Raw genomic sequence first — 21,718 nt, forward strand, 5'->3', positions numbered from 1 at the left:
AAGATAACGAATCAACTTCGACTACTGGGCGCAACACTAGAAGCGGACAACAGGGGGCTACGTGCCGGAACAAGAGCTGAAAATATGGCTTAGAAGTGTGACACATGTTTACCACTCAAATTTTTCAGGGAACGTGTTAAGGGTCTATTTCCAGCATTAATGATTTCATCTTCCGACTAAATCATTAACCAACCAAGGGAGAAAATGTCCCCTTCAAAATTGGTAAAAATCATTTATTGGAAAATATTTTATTTCTACTGTGTGTTGAAATATTATTTCGTGAACCAGGAAGGGAGTTTTATCGCATCGAGTCGGCTGAGCGAGATACGCCAGGTGTCAGGGAATTCCACTCAAGGGCAAACGAGGGGAGAGTGCAGATACAGCTAGCCAAATAACCTTCAAATCAGCCGTGAATGCCACGTGACCAGGCAGAATGTGTGTCAAGTGCTCGATCGATAATAGTGAAGGTGCATGACGTCTGACTATGGCAGCCAATCAAGCGATTAATTTGGTGCGAAGTTAATAAATTAACCAATCGCTTATGAGGAAAAGACGTACCCCTGTCTTAAGACAGTGAATAATGGATTTTCCTAAGGAAAATTTACTCAGAAATTTCTACCTCTGAACACGTCGTGTGGAGAATTACTCTAGCTTCAACTACGGACGGAAGAAGACGCACTTCGCTTGCTGAGGGAACTTCGTCATTCAGAGACTACAACTTGTTGCAACTGCAGTTCAGATATTTACGGATTCCACCTATAATTCAACAGATTTTAAAAGTTAAGTTTCTTTCCCATCTTATCAAACATCGGTGTGAGTTTTGGACCTTGTCTCAGACGTGATTTTCAGTTTCAGCTTCACAAGAAATTCCACAGAAGAGATCACCGGTTCGAGTTCAAGTCAGGATGCCAGTCTTCTTTCTTGGTGAATGGTGTGATTTCCAGCGCGCCAGCATGTCTCCAATGCACGAGTAAAATGTGAGGCAGTCCAGGCGGGCGTGACCAGGATCGATTGTGCGTAATGTGATAATGCACTAGGTCATCAGCCCGAGTTCTACAACCGACAGTCACCACCAAGTAATATTTAAACTTTGGTATTCTTTCTTTCCTTTTGTAATGTAATTGTAATGACATAGCCTCTACTTATTTGTTTAGAAACTTTCTATTAGTTAGAATTTTTCCATCTCTTCTTTCTTGGTGATGGTAGATTGAGGATGTGTGAGTATTTGAACCTATTAGTTTGTTTGAGTGGATGTCTTCGAGAAGTGTTTCAACTGTCCCGAGTTCATTGTGGCAGGAGAAATAAATGTAAAACGACCTCAACGTTAAACTAAGACTATTTGAATATTTTTAGACTTAAAATGAGATCAAATGGGACAGTAATTTCGTAGATTCTATTATGTCAGAGTTCATTCTTCAATTATGCGACGTACGGTTGAATTTTGTGTGCAATAGAGTCATCTGAAATATTATTGTGCAGTAGCTTCCGCACGTATGATCTTGCGCGGCCAGGGATAATAATAATAATAATAATAATAATAAAAATAATTTAACTAAATTATCGCGTAAAAGAACACCTAAGGTCATGAGCATAATATTAGTTATTATTGAATATGGTTGATGTGCGCTCATTTATAGTAATTTAGGCCTGGGAAATGGCAGTATCTGACCGATACAATTTTTTATATATTTGCTGTGTTGTGATGATTAGTTGACTGGTAGATGGATATTATTGAATTCAGCAGTCGAGCTGTGCATCCATTTGTGAGTCAATTTAAGAATAAAATATGTTACTTGATGTAATTTCTTCGTTGTGAGTGCAGATTAATCGAGAATCACAATTATAGTGGAGGAGTAAAAATAAATATCGTAGCTCATGAACCGCGTGTGCGGAATGTTAATTCTGGCCTATGTTTAAGCGATTTTATCGATGATTTTTGGATGATTTTGTGTTCGTAAATTTTCTCTGAACATCGTCGTATAACTATGTTCTTTAATAAAGTGACAATCATTGCTCTGTCACATTTCCAGTTGATGAGAGGAGGTCACCACGATAGTGTCATCATGAGAATAATTTTCCTAACTTTGTCTAAACATGAAAATTAATAGTCAATAGTCAATAGTTCGTGTAAATATGTATATAATATTTCCGTGTATCTTTGTGTGAGTGTAGTGTGTGTGATTTGACTGTATTTTGCTTAATGTAAGTTTCCAATCCATATTTGTGATGATGCTCTTCGTTATTTCGTGGAATTTTAGCCTAATTTACGCCAACTTTAGTGGTTCACCATTTGAATGAATTTAAACCTTTAGTGAATTTTATTCGTTTTTAAGGAAGAATGGGATCTTATTTAACGAATACACATAAATAAGTATAGGCCATGTCAGTGGATTGAACTCACAAAATCAAAAATTGTAAGCGTTAATTAATTAATTATTTAAATTAATGGATAAACATAGATCGACATAATGTCAAGTTCCAAGCTATTATGTGAGAAGCAACTACTAAATAATTATAAAGTTGAGTTTATTAATTAATTTAAAGGTCAAGGAAGACGATTTAACCATAATTTTATGAGAGAAAAATTTTTATTTAATTTTCAAAGAGGAATGAAAATGATCATTTTCAAACTTTTTTAAAATCAAATCTATGAAGGAAGGAAGTTTATTTTCAAGTTATTAAATTGTCAATGGGAGAGATCATCTCAAATCAATTATTATTAATTATTTAATTAATTTTCCACTAAAAATATAAATATTACATTTGCAGATTCAGCCATTTGCTGTTCCGTTTTTCGATGAAGTGTCTATGTGATTTCGACATAAAAGAAGACAAATCATATAAACAAAATACCTAGATTTTGTAAATTATGGTGAAGTTTATGAAGAGCAGTAGTTATAATAAATGTGTAAAACCTATTTAGCTTTCTCTCATTTGCCACTAGTTCATCATCTATCCCTGCACTTTAAAATTTTCGCACAGCCGATAAGCGAACGATCTACACCCTGGAGATCTTCGCTCACCGGCCGAGCTGAGCCCGGCATGACGGGTGCAATATGTAGGCCTACTGAGTTCGGTTAAGCGGCATACTGAAACATACACACATTATTCCATAATATCGGTCATACTGGACATTTCTTTTCATCGCTTTTCAATCTCTATTCCGACTGTGTCTGAACTATGACTTAAACGGGACCCAGAATGTCACAGTTCATCTGGGCGACACCGAAAACTGTGTATTCGGAACTAATATCGGTCCTTGTCGGATATATTTTACATTTCGTTCCCTCCGTTAGAGTTTCTAGGGGTGTCTTGCCCCCACAGTCGTCTTTTCAGACACGTATTAATAAGTCATATGTGCACAAAGTTTGGTTGGAAACTATGCTGGAACATACACACATTCATCCGTAATCTCGGTCAGACGTTGCTATTGTTACGGCTGGTAATTTCTTCATCTATTTCCTAGAATGGGGGTAGCGAATGCCAATATCTCCATAACATGGTTTTCGGTCGCATAGGGATTTACCGAATTTCGTTCGTTACGTCATGAGGCTTAAAATGGGCTTTGTCTCATCTATGTCCTACAAATTCGATATTTCGCTTATGTTAGTCTATATTAATATGCCAAAAGGCCTAAAAGATAGGTTTACAAAAGTTGTTAAGACTGCTGGAACGGTATGGATTTCTATAAGGGACAGACAGACAGACAGACAGACAGACAGACAGACAGACAGACAGACAGACAGACAGTTATATACATTGTATCATTTGGAGTCTTAAGTACACACCGTTCAAGAAATTAGGGGAACATATTTTGTAACGTCTGGTATTTGGTAGATGGGGTTCGAATGGTCGTACAGCATACCTTGAGACTCAGGGTATGTCAAATCGAAGTTATACTCCATCTGTAGGCGTAGCCATGCATTAAACTGACAGGTGATCCCTCAAAACAAAGTGAGGTACACAGACTACTGCGGTCATTTGAGCACGTTGTACGTCAACCAGCACATCCCATGAGACATCCTAACGAGGTTCACGTCGCAAGGGCCGTCACTTTGATCCAGGAAGGATAGACGTTTCGTCGTGTTGCTGAGGATCTCAATTTGTCTCCGTCAGTTATTAAACGCCTATGGAATCGCTACGGTGAGACAGGCCAGTTCACAAGGAATGTTGGGCAAGGTCGTGGACGCATGACAACCCCACAGGATGACCGATATCTGACCATCTGTGCGTTGCGGCGTCGTTCAACAACTGCCAGAGAATTGCAACAAGACCTCAGCAGGATCACTGGAGTCACGGTGTCTGACCAGATAGTTAGGAATAGGTTAAGAGAAGTGTCCTTACGACCCAGACGTTCTGTTCGAATACCCCGTTTAACGCATAATATCGCGCAGCTCGCCTTCTGTTTGCCCGTACCCACGTCAACTGTCAACTTCGCAAATGGAGACCTGTGTTGTTCACAGACAAGTTCAGATTTCCCCTGACACAGCGTGTTGGACGTCAACGTGTATGGAGACGCCGTGGTGAGCAGTACATGCCAAAGTTGTCCAGGAAGGCGACCGATTCGAAAAAGGTTCTATGATGGTGTGGGGTGGCATCAGTATTGATGGCCGTACGAATCTTGTCATTGTCCATGGTATCTTATCGCTGTGGAGTACATCGAGCAGATACTGCTTCAGCATGTGTTGGTTGCTGTATACGGTGTTGGCCCGGATTTCGTACCCATGCACGACAATGCCAGGGCTCATGTAGCGCACATCATCAGAGCTGCCTTGCGAGAACTGTACATTCAAGAGATGGAATAGCCAGCAGTGAGTCCCGAACTGAATGAGATCGAGCATGTGTGGGATAGGCTTGACAGAAGTGTTCGTGAGCGTCCTGTTCCACCACGGACTCTCCAAGACCTCGAACAGGCTCTCATTGCAGAATGGGACCTGATACCGCAACGTGACCTCCGTCGACTTATACGGAGCATGTCACATAGGTGCCAAGCTGTGATAAATGCTCGTGGAGGATTTAGTTGGCAATATACCTGGGTGTGAGGTATTGTTTTGTGTAGCATGGCATACGTTCAAAAACATATTCCCCTAATTTTTTTGAACTGTGTGTTTATTTTAGTGGCTCCAGTACGTTATCTTCGCAAAGAACAGATTATTTTGTTATATACGGTATTTGCAGTGTATTATGTCTTCTGGACTGGGTTATTCGTTTTTGTTTTACTTTCATCGATCTATTCCTATCTGATCTTTCACTATGACAGCATGGACATTAGTAAGGTATGAGCGATGCTAGAACACCATTCCTTATGCATACAGTCTCTTAGGGAGCTACATAGTGCATACTTTCAGTGACATCTGGGTTTGTACGGAAACTGCTATGGAACCAAAGGAGATCCAACCAGCCTTGTGGCTGAGGTCTCAAAATTCATACTTAGTACAAGAGCAAGTAAGCTTTTAGTTTTGCGTGACTGTTGATATCGTAATCATAACGAGAGGTGGAATACGAATTACGAGGTCATTAAATTTATTTCAAGAACTCCACTGCATTGGCCGGTATTCGAGCTTTGGTCACTTCGATGATTTTGCTATTTGTTTTACGTCGCACCGACACAAATAGGTCTTATGGCGACGATGGGACAGGAAAGGCCTAGGAATGGGAAGGAAGCGGCCGTGGCCTTAAACAAGGTACAGCCCCAGCATTTGCCTGGTGTGAAAATGGGAAACCACGGAAAACCATCTTCAGGGCTGCCGACAGTGGGGTTCGAATCCGCTATTTCCCAGATTCGAGCTCACAGCTGCGCGATCCTAACCGCACGGCCAGCTCGCTCGGTACTTCGATGAAAAACTAATGACGGTGTCACTCAGCTATCATGCCCTGTATACACAGTGCTCAGACGTATAATTTTCATACATGTTTGAAAGTCCGTTATGTTTTTTAAAATTATTTTTACAATTTGTTTTTACGACGCGCCGACACAGCTAGGTTTTACGACGACGATGGGATGAGAAAGAGCTAGGAGTTGAAGGAAGCAGCCATCGTCTCAATTAAGGTACAGCCCCAGCATTTGCCTGGTGTGAAAATTGGAAACAACGGGAATCCCATCTTGAGGGCTGTTGACAGTGGGGTTCCAATCCACTATCTCCTGAATGCAAGCTGGCAGCTACGTGACCCGAACCCCACAGCCACTTTCTCGGTGTTAAGGTATTTTGATCATGTACGGTAATTTTACTTAGGCGACACTACTGGGACGTTTGCAACTGCAATCTTAAAATGTATGGGATCGCATTTATGAAAATAAAAGCAAAGCAAAGTCATCTCCGTACAGGCCATGAATGCCTTGGAGGGGTGGAAGGTAACGGATTCCACTATACGTAACCTCGGCACTTAATGCAGGGTAGAGTGGTTAGCTCTACGCCCGGCCGCCTTTGCCCCCAGAAATCAACCTGGTACTCATTTTTGATGTAGGCTGAGTGAACCTCAGGGCCATGTGCACCTCCGGAAGTGGAAATCTCGTTTCTTAAATTTTACGACTTCCTGACGGGGATTCGAACCCACGTACTTCCGGGCGAACCGAAACGCCTTTGCCCCCTCGGCCAGGCAGCCCCTCATTATGAGGCATGCCGGAATATATTCATGAAAGTAGTGGTGCTATGATTAAGTGCAGGTAAAGTGTTATTATTATTATTATTATTTTTTTTTGCTAGTTGCTTTACGTCGCACCGACACACAGATAGGTCTTATTGCGACGCTGGGGCAGGAAAGGGCTAAGAGTGGGAAGGAAGCGGCCGTGGCCTTAATTAAGGTACAGCCCCAGCATTTGCCTGATGTGAAAATGGGAAACCACGGAAAACCATTTTCAGGGCTGCCGATAGTGGGGTTCGAACCTACTATCTCCCGAATACTGGATACTGGCCGCACTTAAGCGACTGCAGCTATCGAGTTCGGTGCAGGTAAAGTAACAAAGGGGATATTTATATTCTCAAGGTCTGATAAGAACAATGTTATCAACATCGCTGAGGACGCCTTTCACTCCTACCGCTATCTCCAATGACCGAACGGGTAAGCCCTTAATACACTAACTAAAACGGCCCAAGCCTAATATTACCAGTGATAGGAACGTAAAATCCATTTGATTCCTTCCAAACCGAGCTCGATAGCTGCAGTCGCTTAAGTTCGGCCAGTATCCAGTAATCGGGAGATAGTGGGTTCGAACCCCACTGTCGGCAGCCCTGAAGATGGTTTTCCGTGGTTTCCCATTTTCACACGAGGCAAATGCTGGGGCTGTACCTTAATTAAGGCCACGGCCGCTTCCTTCCCACTCCTAGCCGTTTCCTGTCCCATCGTCGCCATAAGACCTATGTGTGTCGGTGCGACGTAAAGCCAATAGAAAAAAAAAGATTCCTTCCGAGTGAATCCTCCATCTAAAGTGACGAATATGTGGGGACTTTCTTTTCACGTTCTCTAATAACTACGATGCCAAACGGGACATTTTTCTATATGTTCTATCTCCAAAGTTCTGTATTAAATTGACAGGTTAAATTATCATTCCCTGAGGGACTCGTGACTCAACGTACAGAAATGTTTATCTTTGAAGTGTTTCACTCGATAGATTCCAAAAGTTGCACTTACTGTTTGGTGTATTCCACTTTTCTTGTTCTGGCGATAGTGTAGGCGGCTGTAATGATTCCGGGGAAGCCCCATCCGACGAAGTAGAACCAGCGCATGACGATCTCGTCCTTGACGAACACAACTACGAGAGCGAGATGAAGATGTAATCCTTCGCAAAACATCCACATGTAGTTGGCCACCATGAGGTACTGGAGTATGACGTGGAGAGCTTGGCACGCCCACTGGAAAATGAAGAATTATCGTTCGATTTGTTCTAGAATATAGGTAATACTTTTATGATCGTCACTGGGTGAGTGATAAATTGGAATGAATATAACAATGTTCCCCATTGCTTTTCTTTTCCTTTTCCATTGTATTTAATTTGTCTTATTAATAACAGGTGTCCGCCTCTGTGGTGTAGTGATTAGTGTGATTAGCTGCCACCCTCGGAGGCCCGGATTCGATTCCCAGCTCTGCCACGAAATTTGAAAAGTGGTACGAGGACTGGAACGGAGTCCACTCAGCCTCGGGAGGTCAACTGAGTAGAGGTGGGTTCGATTCTCACCTCAGCCATCCTGGAAGTGGTTTTCCGTGGTTTCCCACTTCTCCTCCAGGCAAATGCCGTGATGGTACCTAACTTAAGGCCACGGCCGCTTCCTTCCCTCTTCCTTGTCTATCCCTTCCCATCTTCCCATATCCCCGCAAGGCCCCTATTGATCATAGCAGGTGAGGCCGCCTGGGCGAGGTACTGGTCATCCTCCCCAGTTGTATCCCCCGACCCAGAGTCTGAATCTCCAGGACATTGCCCTTGAGGCGGTAGAGATGGGATTCATCGCTGAGTCCGAGGGAAAAACCGACCCTGGAGGGTAAACAGATTAAGTAGAAGAAGAGTAACAGGTGATTTCAAAATTTCAAACTTGCTGCCAATTGAATCTTTTATATTTGCTCTTTTTCAGACTGTTAGTTCATTCACTAGAACCCCAATTATTCGAGGCAATGTGGACCGAGACCACCTCGTATAAGTGAAAACTTCTATAATACGAACGACCACACAAACATAATAATAAATACACATTGATAATAAGAATGTCCGCCTCTGTGGTGTAGTGGTTAGCGTGATTAGCTGCCACCCCCGGAGGCCCGGGTTCGATTCCCGGCTCTGCCACGAAATTTGAAAAGTGGTATGAGGGCTGGAACGGGGTCCACTCAGCCTCGGGAGGTCAACTGAGTAGAGGTGGGTTCGATTCTCACCTCAGCCATCCTGGAAGTGGTTTTCCGTGGTTTCCCACTTCTCCTCCAGGCGAATGCCGGGATGGTACCTAACATAAGGCCACGGCCGCTTCCTTCCCTCTTCCTTGCCTATCCCTTCCAATCTTCCCATCCCTCCACAAGGCCCCTGTTCAGCATAGCAGGTGAGGCCGCCTGGGCGAGGTACTGGTCATACTCCCCAGTTGTATCCCCGACCAAGAGTCTGAAGCCCCCAGGACACTGCCCTTGAGGCGGTAGAGGTGGAATCCCTCGCTGTGTCCGAGGGAAAAGCCGACCCTGGAGGGCAAACAGATGATGATGATGATGATAATAAGAATTATCGTACAATATTACCAAATTTCTTCCCATATATTAATGAATTTTGTATAATTTTAAAGAGAGAAAAATACATGTACGTTTATTTTTGCAGTACGCTAAAAGAGTACACAACTTTATGATAGAGGCGGTAACTAAAGTACATACATTCGATATTCCATTCTTCAAAGGATCAAGTATGTTTAATTTATCGTTGGCAGAATACACGTTTTGGTGACATCACAGCACCTGCAGCGAACTCAAAACTTAACTAGGAGATTCTCTGAAAGAAAGCTGAAAATCAACATGGACACTTGTTTTGTAAGCACAGGTGCAGGACGTAAGTTGTTGAGGGGGATGGGGGAATGTCATCTTAGCTTTCCCCTGTATACACAAACGCCTGGCCAATTGTTCACTTCCCGTTATTTCTGTGAATAGATAGACACACAGTTTTCGAAATATTAATCAATCATCCCTTGAAGTTCTATTTAGTGCGGAATCGGTAACAGTTATTGATTGTAACACAGAAACCTTTTATGTAGTTCGTTACTTATTTTGATTTTAATACGAATTTTATGTTATAAAATTTCCGGAGGCGTACTTTGTACCACATTCAATCTGAGTCCGCGGTGAAACGCACCACATTGTACCGGGCTTGTGGTTATTTAAATGTTATTTAATCTGAAGTATTTTAATTTTCGGCCATACTTATTTGAAGATCAGACTGTATTTTTTTTATGATATCCTTGCAGAGTTCATTTTCCACTACTACTAATTGGTTCTATTCCTCCCCTGAAGGGGGCAGTGGACCTCTTAGACGGTGACGCCGACTCTCAGGTCAGGAGATTTGTGGTGTTGATAGAGATGTGTGGAGAAGATGACGAGTTTGGCGGCTGTCGCCTATACTAGGCATTCGTCTTAATGCAGGAGAATGAAAACCGACGGAAAACCATTCTCAGGACAGCCAACAGTGGGTACAAGCCCCTCTCCGTCTCCCGAATGCAGAGGTGTTGAGCCATGGCAGAGTCGTGGCCACCCGCCCCCTGCTCGAGTGGTCGGTCGGAGTGCAGAGCTGTCGGACCACGGACCAACGGAGTCAATTGTAGGTTGAAGCCTACTCTGCAACCACAGACGTTTATGTTCCTTTCAAGTTATTAGATCACGTCACTGTTGCTTGTACTTTAAAGGAAATCGAACGAGTTCCAACTTACTAGGCTGTTTTACAAAATGCACTGATACAGAATCTACGAAGGGAGTTCAATATATAAAGAAACACTTTTTTCTCTAAAAGCAGGTTGGTTTTATTGAGAATTCAAATGCAGCAAGTTATTCCCACATCCTTTTGCTACAATACCCTATTTTTCAAGATAATCTGCGTTCAATGCTACGGCCTTACGCCACCATAATATGAGGGCCTGTACAGTATGTGCATTGACCACTCGACTGGTCGAAGTCAGAGCCAATGTCATGCTACGTCGATAACTTCCCCATCATCCATGTAGTGCTTCCCGCGGAATGCATTCCTCACCGGGCCTAATAGATGGAAGTCAGAAAGTGCGGCGGATGAGGAAGAACAGTCCACTAAACTTTTGTGAACTCCTGTCGGGTGCACAGATATGTGTGAGGTCTTGCGTTGTCGTGGAGAAGGCTCACTGTGCTTTTGTGCACTGCCAGGTCTCGGTAGACATTCTGCAAGCACCTATGAATATCTGTGATGCCCTGGTTTTCCGCCAAAAGAAATGAAATGAAATGGTGTAGGGCTTTTAGTGCCGGGAGTGTCCGAGGACGTGTGCGGCTCGCCAGTTGCAGGTCTTTTGATTTGACACCCGTAGGCGACCTGCGCATTGTGATGAGGATGAAATGATGATTAAGACAACAAATAGGCTACACCCAGCCCCCCTGCCAGAGGAATTAATCAATGATGGTTAAAATTTCCGAACCTGCCGGGAATCGAATCCGGGACCTCTGTAGCCAAATGGCAGCACGCTAAGGTCTATTCACACATATCCGTGACGTGTCAGTGCCGTTACGTATCAATTCCGTGACATACGTGACGTCTCAGTGATGGCTACCTACACCTATCAGTATTGTTTCAGTTTCAGTTCTGCCGAGATGTCAAAGTTTATGGATGTTGAATTGGTAGCTATTGCTATAATTCAAGTGAAGAGGAACAGCATCAATTTAAAAAAGGGAAGTGGGTACATGAGGCATGGCAGAATAAAAACGTGATGGCTAATTCGCTAACCTATAAGGAACTAATTGACGATCAAACTAAATGTTTTGAATATTTCAGAATGTCTGAAAATTGTTTTAACATATTGCTGAGTAAACTGGAAGTTCATTTAAAACAACAAGACACCCGCTGGAGAAAGGCGATAATACCGAGAGAACGGTTAGCAGTTTGTCTGAGGTAAGTGAATATTACAGTACAAATACAATGAAACAAATATTTACTGATACGTCACGGCATTGACACGTCACGGATATGTGTGAATAGACCTTTACCATTTAGCCATGGAGCCGGACCGCCAAAAGAAAATAACTGCTCTCTGCTTGGTACGCACCTCCGTTACAGACGCCATTATGAAAGCTAGTTATAGCGCTGACACCTATCGGAAATTACTGAAACTCTAACAAAGCGGGAAAATCAGAGATGTACAAGACAAAATTCCAACTGTTTGAAACCAAAATTGGCCGAGAAATAACATGTGCTGCATTATATATTGAACACCCCTCGTATTAGAATGTGAGAATACTTGATTTTCTACAGGGATACATACACTGACTGAGCAAATGCCATGGGATTGCGGAACACTGATGCGCAGGTGTGTTGTCTGCGCACCACACGCCCCCTGTGCCAGCGGCAGTTGTATAGGAGACCTTGTGAGCAGTGGCTGTGCATGTGACAGGTGTAACATGGAACGTCGTCATGAGCTGACACCGTTCGAACGGGGTATGGTGGTCGGTGCCCGACGGATGGGAAGTGCGATTTCGGAAGTGGTGCGGGAATTCGGCTTCACATGATCAACCGTGTGCAGGGTGTATCGTCAATGGCTGAATGCGGGTGTCACCGTCCACAACAGATGAACGACCGGGCGTCCAGCCACCCTCGATGACCGTGACCGGCGACATCTGAGCCGGATTGTCAGTAGTGGCAGACGGGCAATCGAGCAACAAATCACGGCTCAATTCAACACAGGCCGTGTTAGACACGTCTCCCAGTGGACAATCCATAGGAACATAGGTTGTATGGGGTATGGGAGCCGGCACCGCACACGGGTGACACTGTTAACCCAACGTCATAGGGCACAACGACGCGCATTTGTCGCCAGTCACCCGGGATGGACACTGGAACAATGGCGTAACGTGATATGTTCAGACGAATCACGATTTCAACTGCACCATGCCGATGAGAGGCACCGTGTATGGCGCAGACCACATGAAGCGATGGATCCCGCCTGCCTCGAAGGTGTGGTCCAGGGCGCTGGTGTCTCTATTATGGTCTTTGGTGCATTTTTCTGGTATGGAATGGGCCCCCTAGTTGTTCTGGAACATACTTTGAATGGTACGCGGTATGTTGAGCTGATCGGAGATCATCTCCACCCATTTTTGGCCTTCCAGCGCCCAGACAGTTCTGCAGTGTTTCATGGTGATAACGCGCCGCCACATCGCTCCCACGTCGCCCGGGAATGGTTCCAGGAACATGCAGCGGAAGTCCAACGACAGCCATGGCCACCCAGGAGCCCCGATATGAACCCTGTCGAGCATATCTGGGATGTCCTCTGACGCAGGCTCCGTGCCATGGATCCTGCACCCATGAACAGACCAGCATTGGCGGACGCTCTGCAAACGATTTGGTGTCAGCTGCGTCCAGAGGACTACCAGGGACTTGTCGACTCACTTTCACGGCGACTTATTGCAGTTCGCAGGGCCAGAGGAGGCCCCACACGCTATTAGGTGACTATCCCATGACATTTGTTAAGTCAGTGTACATTATATTCTGTCAAGGCTTGTGAGTTTTCAAATAGTTCTTTCGGGACTGTACTTACCCCATTCTCTTTCAGTTCGTTGACGTTACCCACGACGTGATGATACCACACTATCCACATGAGGTTGTTCGCCGCAAATGAGAGGAACAGTTGAACGTGTATAGCAATTCGAGTACACTTAAGTGACCTGTGAATATAGAATAGACAGTAAATAGCACAACAGAATGATAAGAAGCCTTAACTTTTAGTGTTATCTATTAAGTAGTGTAATACTTTGGAATTGTCAGCCGGTCATCACAAGATAAATTACTAGTCAGTAAGCGATTTTTTACGTTGTTCAAAAATAATTTGATAATTTATCAGCAGTTAACCCACTGAAAACCCCAAGTTATCAGGGTTGTAGAACTTTGTTTCTAAAAGGTATAGAAGGAATATTGCCGTCAGGGTCAGATATGTGGTTCCAGGAAAATCAAAATCATTAGTTCATGAATTTTGGGGACTACGTTTTGGTTTCGATTTCTGTCTTACACTAATCATTAAACACGAAATTAGTTATTTAACCAGGATCTAACCCACTACCTTCGAAACAGAAGGACAATGACTAATCGATAGTGACAAGGATGTCAGCATTGTACTTCAAAGTTAATGTGGATACGTTAATTCTAAGGGTTCTTAATGATCTACGCTAATACTAAATTGTGCAGAAAATGCAGCAGTGTTCATTAAATATTACCCGTTCTGTCTGAAAAATAATACTGATATAGCCAAAGAAGGCTGTGCTATTTATCCACTTAAGTAGACTTCCTCGTGACCATGATCATTAAGGCATCATGGTTAGCAGTGTTTCCCGCTGGTCGAAAAGTCACCATCAGAATTTTGGCCGAAAGGTGTGGGCGTTGGAGTTGGGTAACATTATATTGGACAGCGTACACACACAAGAAGGAAAGCGTGCAGGAGGGGCAGAAGATAATGTGAATGGCACATGTAGATAAATTTAAGGGGATAATTTGTTAAATAAGGGAATGTTGCCCACACATAAAAGAGGAATAACAATCCTTATGACTCCACAAAAAAATGCAATGGCGTACGACTTGTGGTGCCGGGAGTGTCCGAGGACATGTTCGGCTCGCCAGATGCAGGTCTTTTGATTTGACATCCGTAGGCGACCAGCGCGTCGTGATGAGGATGAAATGATGATGAAGACAACACGTACACCCAGCCCCCGTGCCAGCGAAATTAGCCAATATGGTTAATATTTCAGACCCTGCCGGGAATCGAACCCGGGACCCTGTGACCAAAGGCCAGCACGCTAACCATTTAGCCATGGAGCCTGACATCACTCCTCAAATATATATTTTCACTAGCTATTCAGTAGTACCCAGTAACGACGGTACGGTCGCTTAACATGTGCATGATGACACTTGTCACCCCTCACATTGTTCCTCAGATTCAGAAGCACATAAATGGACATGACTCCCTGTTAGCAGTTTGTCGTCTTTTTTTTTTGGATTATTACTGATCTTGATTTGATCCCTTCTTTTCGGTATGACAGAATGCCTAGTATCGGTTTATCCGGCTCCATTGCTAAATGGTTAGCGTTCTAGCCTTGGTCCAGGGATCTTGGGTTCTATTTCCGGCTGAGTAGGGGATTTTAACCTCACTTGGTTAATTCGTTAATTCTTCATCACTAGAAATCAACTTGGGTAGGACCCCATCCTCGCAAATAAGCAGGGCGCCTGGTAGAAAAAGACCTACCGGGCGAGTTGGCCGTGCGGTTAGGGACGCGCAGCAGCGAGCTTGCATCCGGGAGATAGTAGGTTCGAACCCCACTGTCGACAGTCCTGAAAATGGTTTTACGTGGTTTCCCGTTTTCACAGCAGGTAGGCTGTACCTTAATTAAGGCCACGCCGCTTCCTTTCCTGTCCCATCGTCGCTATAACACCTATCTGTGTCGGTGCGACGTAAGGAAAATTCTAGAAACAGATCTGCCCCAGGCGTCTCCAGAGGCCAAACACCATTATAAAAAGTATCGGGTTAATATTTAAAAAATACTGACAGATGTACAAAGCCTCTGAAACGTTGCCGGGACCGGTCGGAACGATTTCCATAACAACACTCTTTGCAGTGTATAGAGCTAGTTACCGGCTCTTGGACTTAAACTTTGACATAACTCCTACTGATATTTCTCTTTCACTGTATCGGGAAATAATACAAAAATCGCCATGAGATATTTTCGTGTAAAACCAGCCGTAATAGAGATACGTCGAGTTTTATTCTTGAGGTCCCTTCTGAAGCACACCCTTCTGGAGACACATTTTGGACAACTTATAGCTAAGAGCAAAAGTCGAAAGAAAACTAAATATGAAGCTCTGCAATATCAAAAGCTCATAAAATTGATCACCAGTAACATTAGGTTGAATATTGTCGGTGAATGTCAGACTTATCCACAGTACTTTGTTGAACAACGGGGTAATAATACTGTAACACAGTTCATGTGTATAAATGCCACCTATTACAAATATCCATACACTTAGTTTGAAGGTCTCAGGTATAACTTTTAATATTAGATGGTACCTTACTGTAAAAATATGATACTTGTTTATACATTGGTAATTCCCAAAATAAACTGCAAACAGTGACTATGCATTGGAATTTATATAATATTACGCAACATGGTTGCTTTCAATATATTACGAGTTGGCATAGTTTATATGACAGATTTCTTCGCATCCCCACGAAAATTGTTATACCGAGCAAGTGGCCGTGCAGTTAGGGTCGCACTACACGCAAATAATGGGGCTGTACCTTAATGAAGGCCACGGCCGATTCCTCCCCACCCCTAGACCTTTCTTGTCCCATTACCGCCATAAGACCTACCCGTGTCGGTGCGACGTAAAGCAAATTGCAAACAAAGAAAAGGAATTATTATGGATTTATGGGAGAAAGTAAGTCTAAAAATGTAAAACATGATACAACATGAAATATATAACTTATTCTGGAACAAGTTCCGGTTGTCTCACTGTCATAGGCTAACTCTCAAAGATCTCAATTCAATATCAGACACTGAAAAATTAATCATTGAATCAATCAATACTGATCTGCATTTAGGGCAGTCGCCCAGGTGGCAGATTCCCTATCTGTTGTTTTCCTAACCTTTTCTTAAATGATTTCAATGACCTTGGAAATTTATTGAACATCTCCCATGGTAAGTTATTCCAATCCCTAACTCCCCTTCCTATAAATTAATATTTGCCCCCATTTGTCCTCTTGTATTTCAACTTTATCTTCATATTGTGATCTTTCCTACTTTTATAAACGCCATTCAAACTTATTCGTCTACTAATGACATTCCACGCCACTTTCCCGCTGACAGCTCGGAATATACCACTTAGTCCAGCAGCTCGTCTCCTTTCTCCCAGTTCTTCCCAGCCCAAACTTTGCAACATTTTCGTAACGCTACTATTTTGTCGGAAATCACCCAGAACAAATCGAGCTGCTTTTCTTTGAATTATTTCCAGTTCTTGAATCAATCCTGGCGAGGGTCCCATACACTGGAACCATACTCTAGTTGGGGTCTTACCAGAGACTTATAAGCCCTCTCCTTTACATCCTTGCTACAACCCCTAAACACCCTCATAACCATGTGCGGAGATCTGTATCATTTATTTACAATACCATTTATGTGATTACCCCAATGAAGATCCTTCCTTATATTTACATCCAGATACTTACAATAATCCCCAAACGGAACTTTCACCCCATCAACGCAGTAATTGCAACTGAGAGGACTTTTCCTAATTGTGAAACTCACAACCTGACTTTTAACCCCGTTTATCATCATACCATTGCCTACTAGTCCATCTCACAACATCATCGAGGTCATTTTGCAGTTGCTCACAATATTGTAACTTATTTATTACTCTATAGAGAATAACATCATCCGCAAAAAGCCTTACCACTGATTCCACTCCTTTTCTCAAATCATTTATATATATATAAGAAAATATAAAGGTCCAATAACACTGCCTTGAGAAATTCCCCTCTTAATTATTACAGGGTCAGATAAAGCTTCGCGTAGTCTAATTCTCTGAGATCTATTTTTTTTTTTTTTTTTGCTAGTTGCTTTACGTCGCACCGACACAGATAAGTTTTATGGCGACGATGGGACAGAGAAAGGCTAGGAGTGGGAAGGAAGCGGCCGTGGCCTTAATTAAGGTACTGCCCCAGCATTTGCCTGGTGTGAAAATGGGAAACCACGGAAAACCATTTTCAGGGCTGCCGACAGTGGGGTTCGAACCCATACTGGATACTGGCCGCACTTAAGCGACTGCAGCTATCGAGCTCGGTGATCTATTTTCTAGAAATATAGGAACCCATTCAGTCACTCTTTTGTCTAGTCCATTTGCACTCATTTTTGCCAGTAGTCTCCCATGAACTACCCTATCAAATGACTTAGACAGGTCAATCGCGATTTAGGTCCCTTTGATCTCCTAAATGCAAGATATCTGCTATATATTGCTGGAATCCTACAAGATGAGCTTCAGTGGAATAACCTTTCCTAAAACCGAATTGCCTTCTATCGAACCAGTTATTAATTTCGCAAACATGTCTAATGTAATCAGAAAGAATGCCTTCCCAAAGTTTACATGCAATGCATGTCAAACTGACTGGCCTGTAATTTTCAGCTTTATGTCTATCACCCTTTTCTTTATACACAGGGCTGCTATAGCAATTCTCCATTCATTTGGTATAGCTCCTTCAACCAAACAATAATCAAATAAGTACTTTAGATATTGTACTATATCCCAACCCATTGTCTTTAGTATATCCCCAGAAATCTTATCAATTCCAGCCGCTTTTCTAGTTTTCAACTTTTAAATCTTATTTTAAATGCCATTTTTATCATATGGAAAACTTAATACTTCTTTAGCATTAGTCACCTCCTCTATCTGGACATTTTCCTTGTAACCAACAATCTTTGCATACTGCTAACTGAATACTCTGCCTTTTGAAGATCCTCACATACACACTCTCCCTGTTCATTAATTATTCCTGGAATGTCCTTCTTGGAATCCGTTTCTGCCTTAAAGTACCTATACATGCCCTTACATTTTTCACTAAAATTTGTATGACTGACAATTATGCTTGCCATCATGTTATCCTTAGCTGACTTCATTTGCTAGATTCAATTTCCTAGTAAGTTCCTCCAATTTCTCCTTTCTTCCACAGTCATTTCTAACTCTATTTATTTCCAATCTGCACCTCCTTCTTAGTCTCTTTATTTCTCTATTATAATAAGGTGGGTCTTTATCATTCCTTACCACCTTCAAAGGTACAAACCTTTTTTCACATTCCTCAACAATTTATTTAAACCCATCCCAGAGTCTGTTTACATTCTTATTTACCGTTTTCCACCGATCATAATTACTTTTTAAAAACTGCCTCATGCCTGCTTTACAAGCCATATGGTACTGCCTAATAGTCCTACTTTTAAGACCTTCCTTTCTATCACATTTATTTTAACTACGACAAAAGCAGCTTCGTGATCACTAATACCATCCATTACTTCGGTTTCCGTACAAAAATCATCTGGTTTTATCAGCACCACGTCCAGGATAATTTTCCCTCTGGGTTGGTTCCGTCACTTTCTGAATCAGCTGTCCTTCCAATATTAGCTTATTTGCCACATGTTGGCAATGCTTTCTGTCGTTATCATTTCCTTCCCAATTGATCATTGCTAAATTAAGATCTCCCGCTGCAATCACATTCCTTTCCATGTCGTTTCCCACATAGCTGGTTATCTTATCAAATAATTCTGAATTCGTGTCAGCGCTGCCCTTTCCCGGTCTGTACGCTGCAAAGATATCAAGTTGCCTATCATGTTTATAAATGAGCCTTACACTTAGAATTTCATATTTATCATCTTTAACGTTTTCGTAGCTTACAAATTCTTCTTTCACCAGAATGAATACTCCCCCTCCTACCATTCATATCCTCTCTCTACGATACACACTCCAGTTCCGTGAGAAAATTTCTGCATCCATTATATCATGTCTCAGCCATGATTCAACTCCTATTACAATATCTGGTAAATATATATTAAATTACTTATTCGATTCCTTTCTTTACAATACTTCTACAGTTCAACACTAACATTTTTATGTCATCCCTACTTGACTTCCAGATCTCTGTACCCTTATCACCGTTCCCTAGGCAACCCCGTTTCCCTGAATGTACCTCCCTATTACCCCTCTAAACAAATTTCCTAACTTATACGTACCACTGCGGTTTAAGTGAAGGCCACCTGAACGCAGATCCCTATCTCCTACCCACCAATAAGGGTCTCGAAATGTCACTCCCAGTTTCCCACATACCAACTCCATAGTCTCATTTAAATCCCCAATAACCCTCCAGTCAGTATACCTCCCACACCGTGTTACACTGATAACAATCTCCGCTTTCTTAAACTTCACCCGTGCTGCATTTACCAGATCCCACACATCCCCAACAATGTTGGTACTTATGTTATCTTGCCGTACGTTGTTGGTACCAACGTGAAACACTACCACCTTCTCCTTCCCCTCCTCCTTCTCTTCTACTTTTCTCAGCATCTGCCTCAACCTAATTCCTGGATAACACTCTACCCTGGTTCCCTTTCCTCCACACACTTTCCCCACGTGTCTAACAATGGAATTCGCCATGATCAGAGCTTCAACCCGACCCACCTCATTTGATCCCCTCCCCTCCTGGTCAGCCCTGTCTTTCCTGACAGCTGCAGAAGCTATTTCCTCCTCCCTTTTCTCCCTCCCATGACCGTGTTCCACCTGTCTTTTCCTATCCTCTACTCTAAATCTCTTTCCTACCCTTTCCCTTCCTCCTACTTCCATACATCTCAGCAACAGTTCCCTGTTCCTCATCTTCCCTCTGTTGCTCCACCTGGAGTGGCTCGAACCGATTTCTCACAGACACCTGTCCTGAATTCTGATCCTGAATAGAGCTCTTAACCTGCAATATCCTTCCCCTTTAGAATGTTAGACCACCTGTTTTCTACAGTTCCTCCCCCCCCCCCTTTCTCCACAATCCCTCTTTTACACCTGCTGTAACCTGTACATTGTTTGAGGGAGGCTTACTTTCATTCCTGTCTTCTGTGAGAATTCTAATTATCTCCCTCAAACTCTCCAAATCCTCCTTCATACCCCTCAATGCCTCGCCACACCCACAGTTCCAAGACTGTCGAAGTAGCTCCTAAAGATTTTTGCTCTACTGAAAAGTAACGAAATGTGATATAGTTGCTTTCTCAACTGCACGATTCTATATTAAATCGGGTCTTATAATGAAAGAGGAAATTGACGTTTGAAATTATTTTAATGGATTAGTCTTTTATGAAAGTGGTCGTGTTTACGAATAAGACTGTATACACTAAATGGGCGTACTCAGGTCGTGGAAATGAGTCGTCCTGTTTTCTTAGACACATCTGGAACGATACGTATATCTCTTGTCATTTATTTGCTACATAAACCAAAAAAACCAAACCCCATGGTACTACAGCCCTTTGAAGGGCCTTGGCCTACCAAGCGACCGCTGCTCAGCCCGAAGGCCTGCAGATTACGAGGTGTCGTGTGGTCAGCACGACGAATCCTCTCGGCCGTTATTCTTGGCTTTCTGGACCGGTATTTGCTACATTCTGTGACTATTTCGAATTGTTGAGCACTGAACAGTATTATCCAGTGCTTTCAAGTGTGAGCCTGTACATATTCGGGCGACACGTGAGCAAGGATACCACGTAAATCATCCTGTATTCACTCAATTCAACTCCAGGAAAGTACTAGGATAGTACCTGTGAAAGTTACAGCGGCTTCTTCCAAACAAGACTTTCTACTGTTCATTCCATCTATTTTCGAAGTTGCTGTAGTGACCTGTTCTCTGTGTTTTTTTTGTTTTAGCCGTGAGTTTAAGGCTGGATGCCTCTCCTAACACTGCGTGATTTTTGAGGTGAGAATATTCTAATCCAAGATCGACCAGTAATCAAACCTTGACCGTCTGCGTAGAAATCTAGTGGCTAAGTCTCTTAACCCCTATTGTTTTAATTCCCACAATCCAACAGGCTTCATCGTAAAGAAAGATATTAAAAGGCATTCACATACGTAAACGCCTAGTTGCATGATGCTGGTGACTACAGTGGAACCGGAAACAATGAGAGTAAATTATACAAATCAAGAAAGCAGTAAGGGATTTAATTTTGAGCTTGCAGAGCTCTCTTCTAGGGCATTCTTGTCCAGAAAGGAGAAGCTACCTTGTGAAGCAATTCTTCAGAGACTGATGAATGATGATAATGTTGGTTATTTACGTTGGAGAGCCGGGCTGAGTGGCTCAGACGGTTGAGGCGCTGGCCTTCTGACCCCAACTTGGCAGGTTGAATCCTGGCTCAGTCTGGTGGTATTTGAAGGTGCTGAAATACGTCAGCCTCTTGTCGGTAGATTTACTGGCACGTAAAAGAACTCCTGCGGGACTACATTCCGGTACCTCGGCGTCTCCAAAAACCGTAAAAGAGTATTTAG

General features: G+C 42.9%; 1 protein-coding gene across 1 annotated transcript in view; it reads right to left on the reverse strand.

Moving 5' to 3' along the window:
• hec (hector) overlaps nucleotides 1–21,718 on the reverse strand; it is a 272,234-nt gene that overhangs the window by 33,509 nt on the left and 217,007 nt on the right. Inside the window, exons 6-7 of the mRNA XM_067142876.2 lie at nucleotides 13,221–13,347; nucleotides 7,630–7,850 (exon numbers count right to left, since the gene is read on the reverse strand). Of these exons, the coding sequence (XP_066998977.1) occupies nucleotides 7,630–7,850; nucleotides 13,221–13,347 (348 nt within the window). The remainder of the gene's footprint in view (nucleotides 1–7,629; nucleotides 7,851–13,220; nucleotides 13,348–21,718) is intronic.

The sequence above is a fragment of the Anabrus simplex genome, chromosome 3, assembly GCF_040414725.1.
Source record: "Anabrus simplex isolate iqAnaSimp1 chromosome 3, ASM4041472v1, whole genome shotgun sequence".
NCBI classification, from domain to species: domain Eukaryota; kingdom Metazoa; phylum Arthropoda; class Insecta; order Orthoptera; family Tettigoniidae; genus Anabrus; species Anabrus simplex.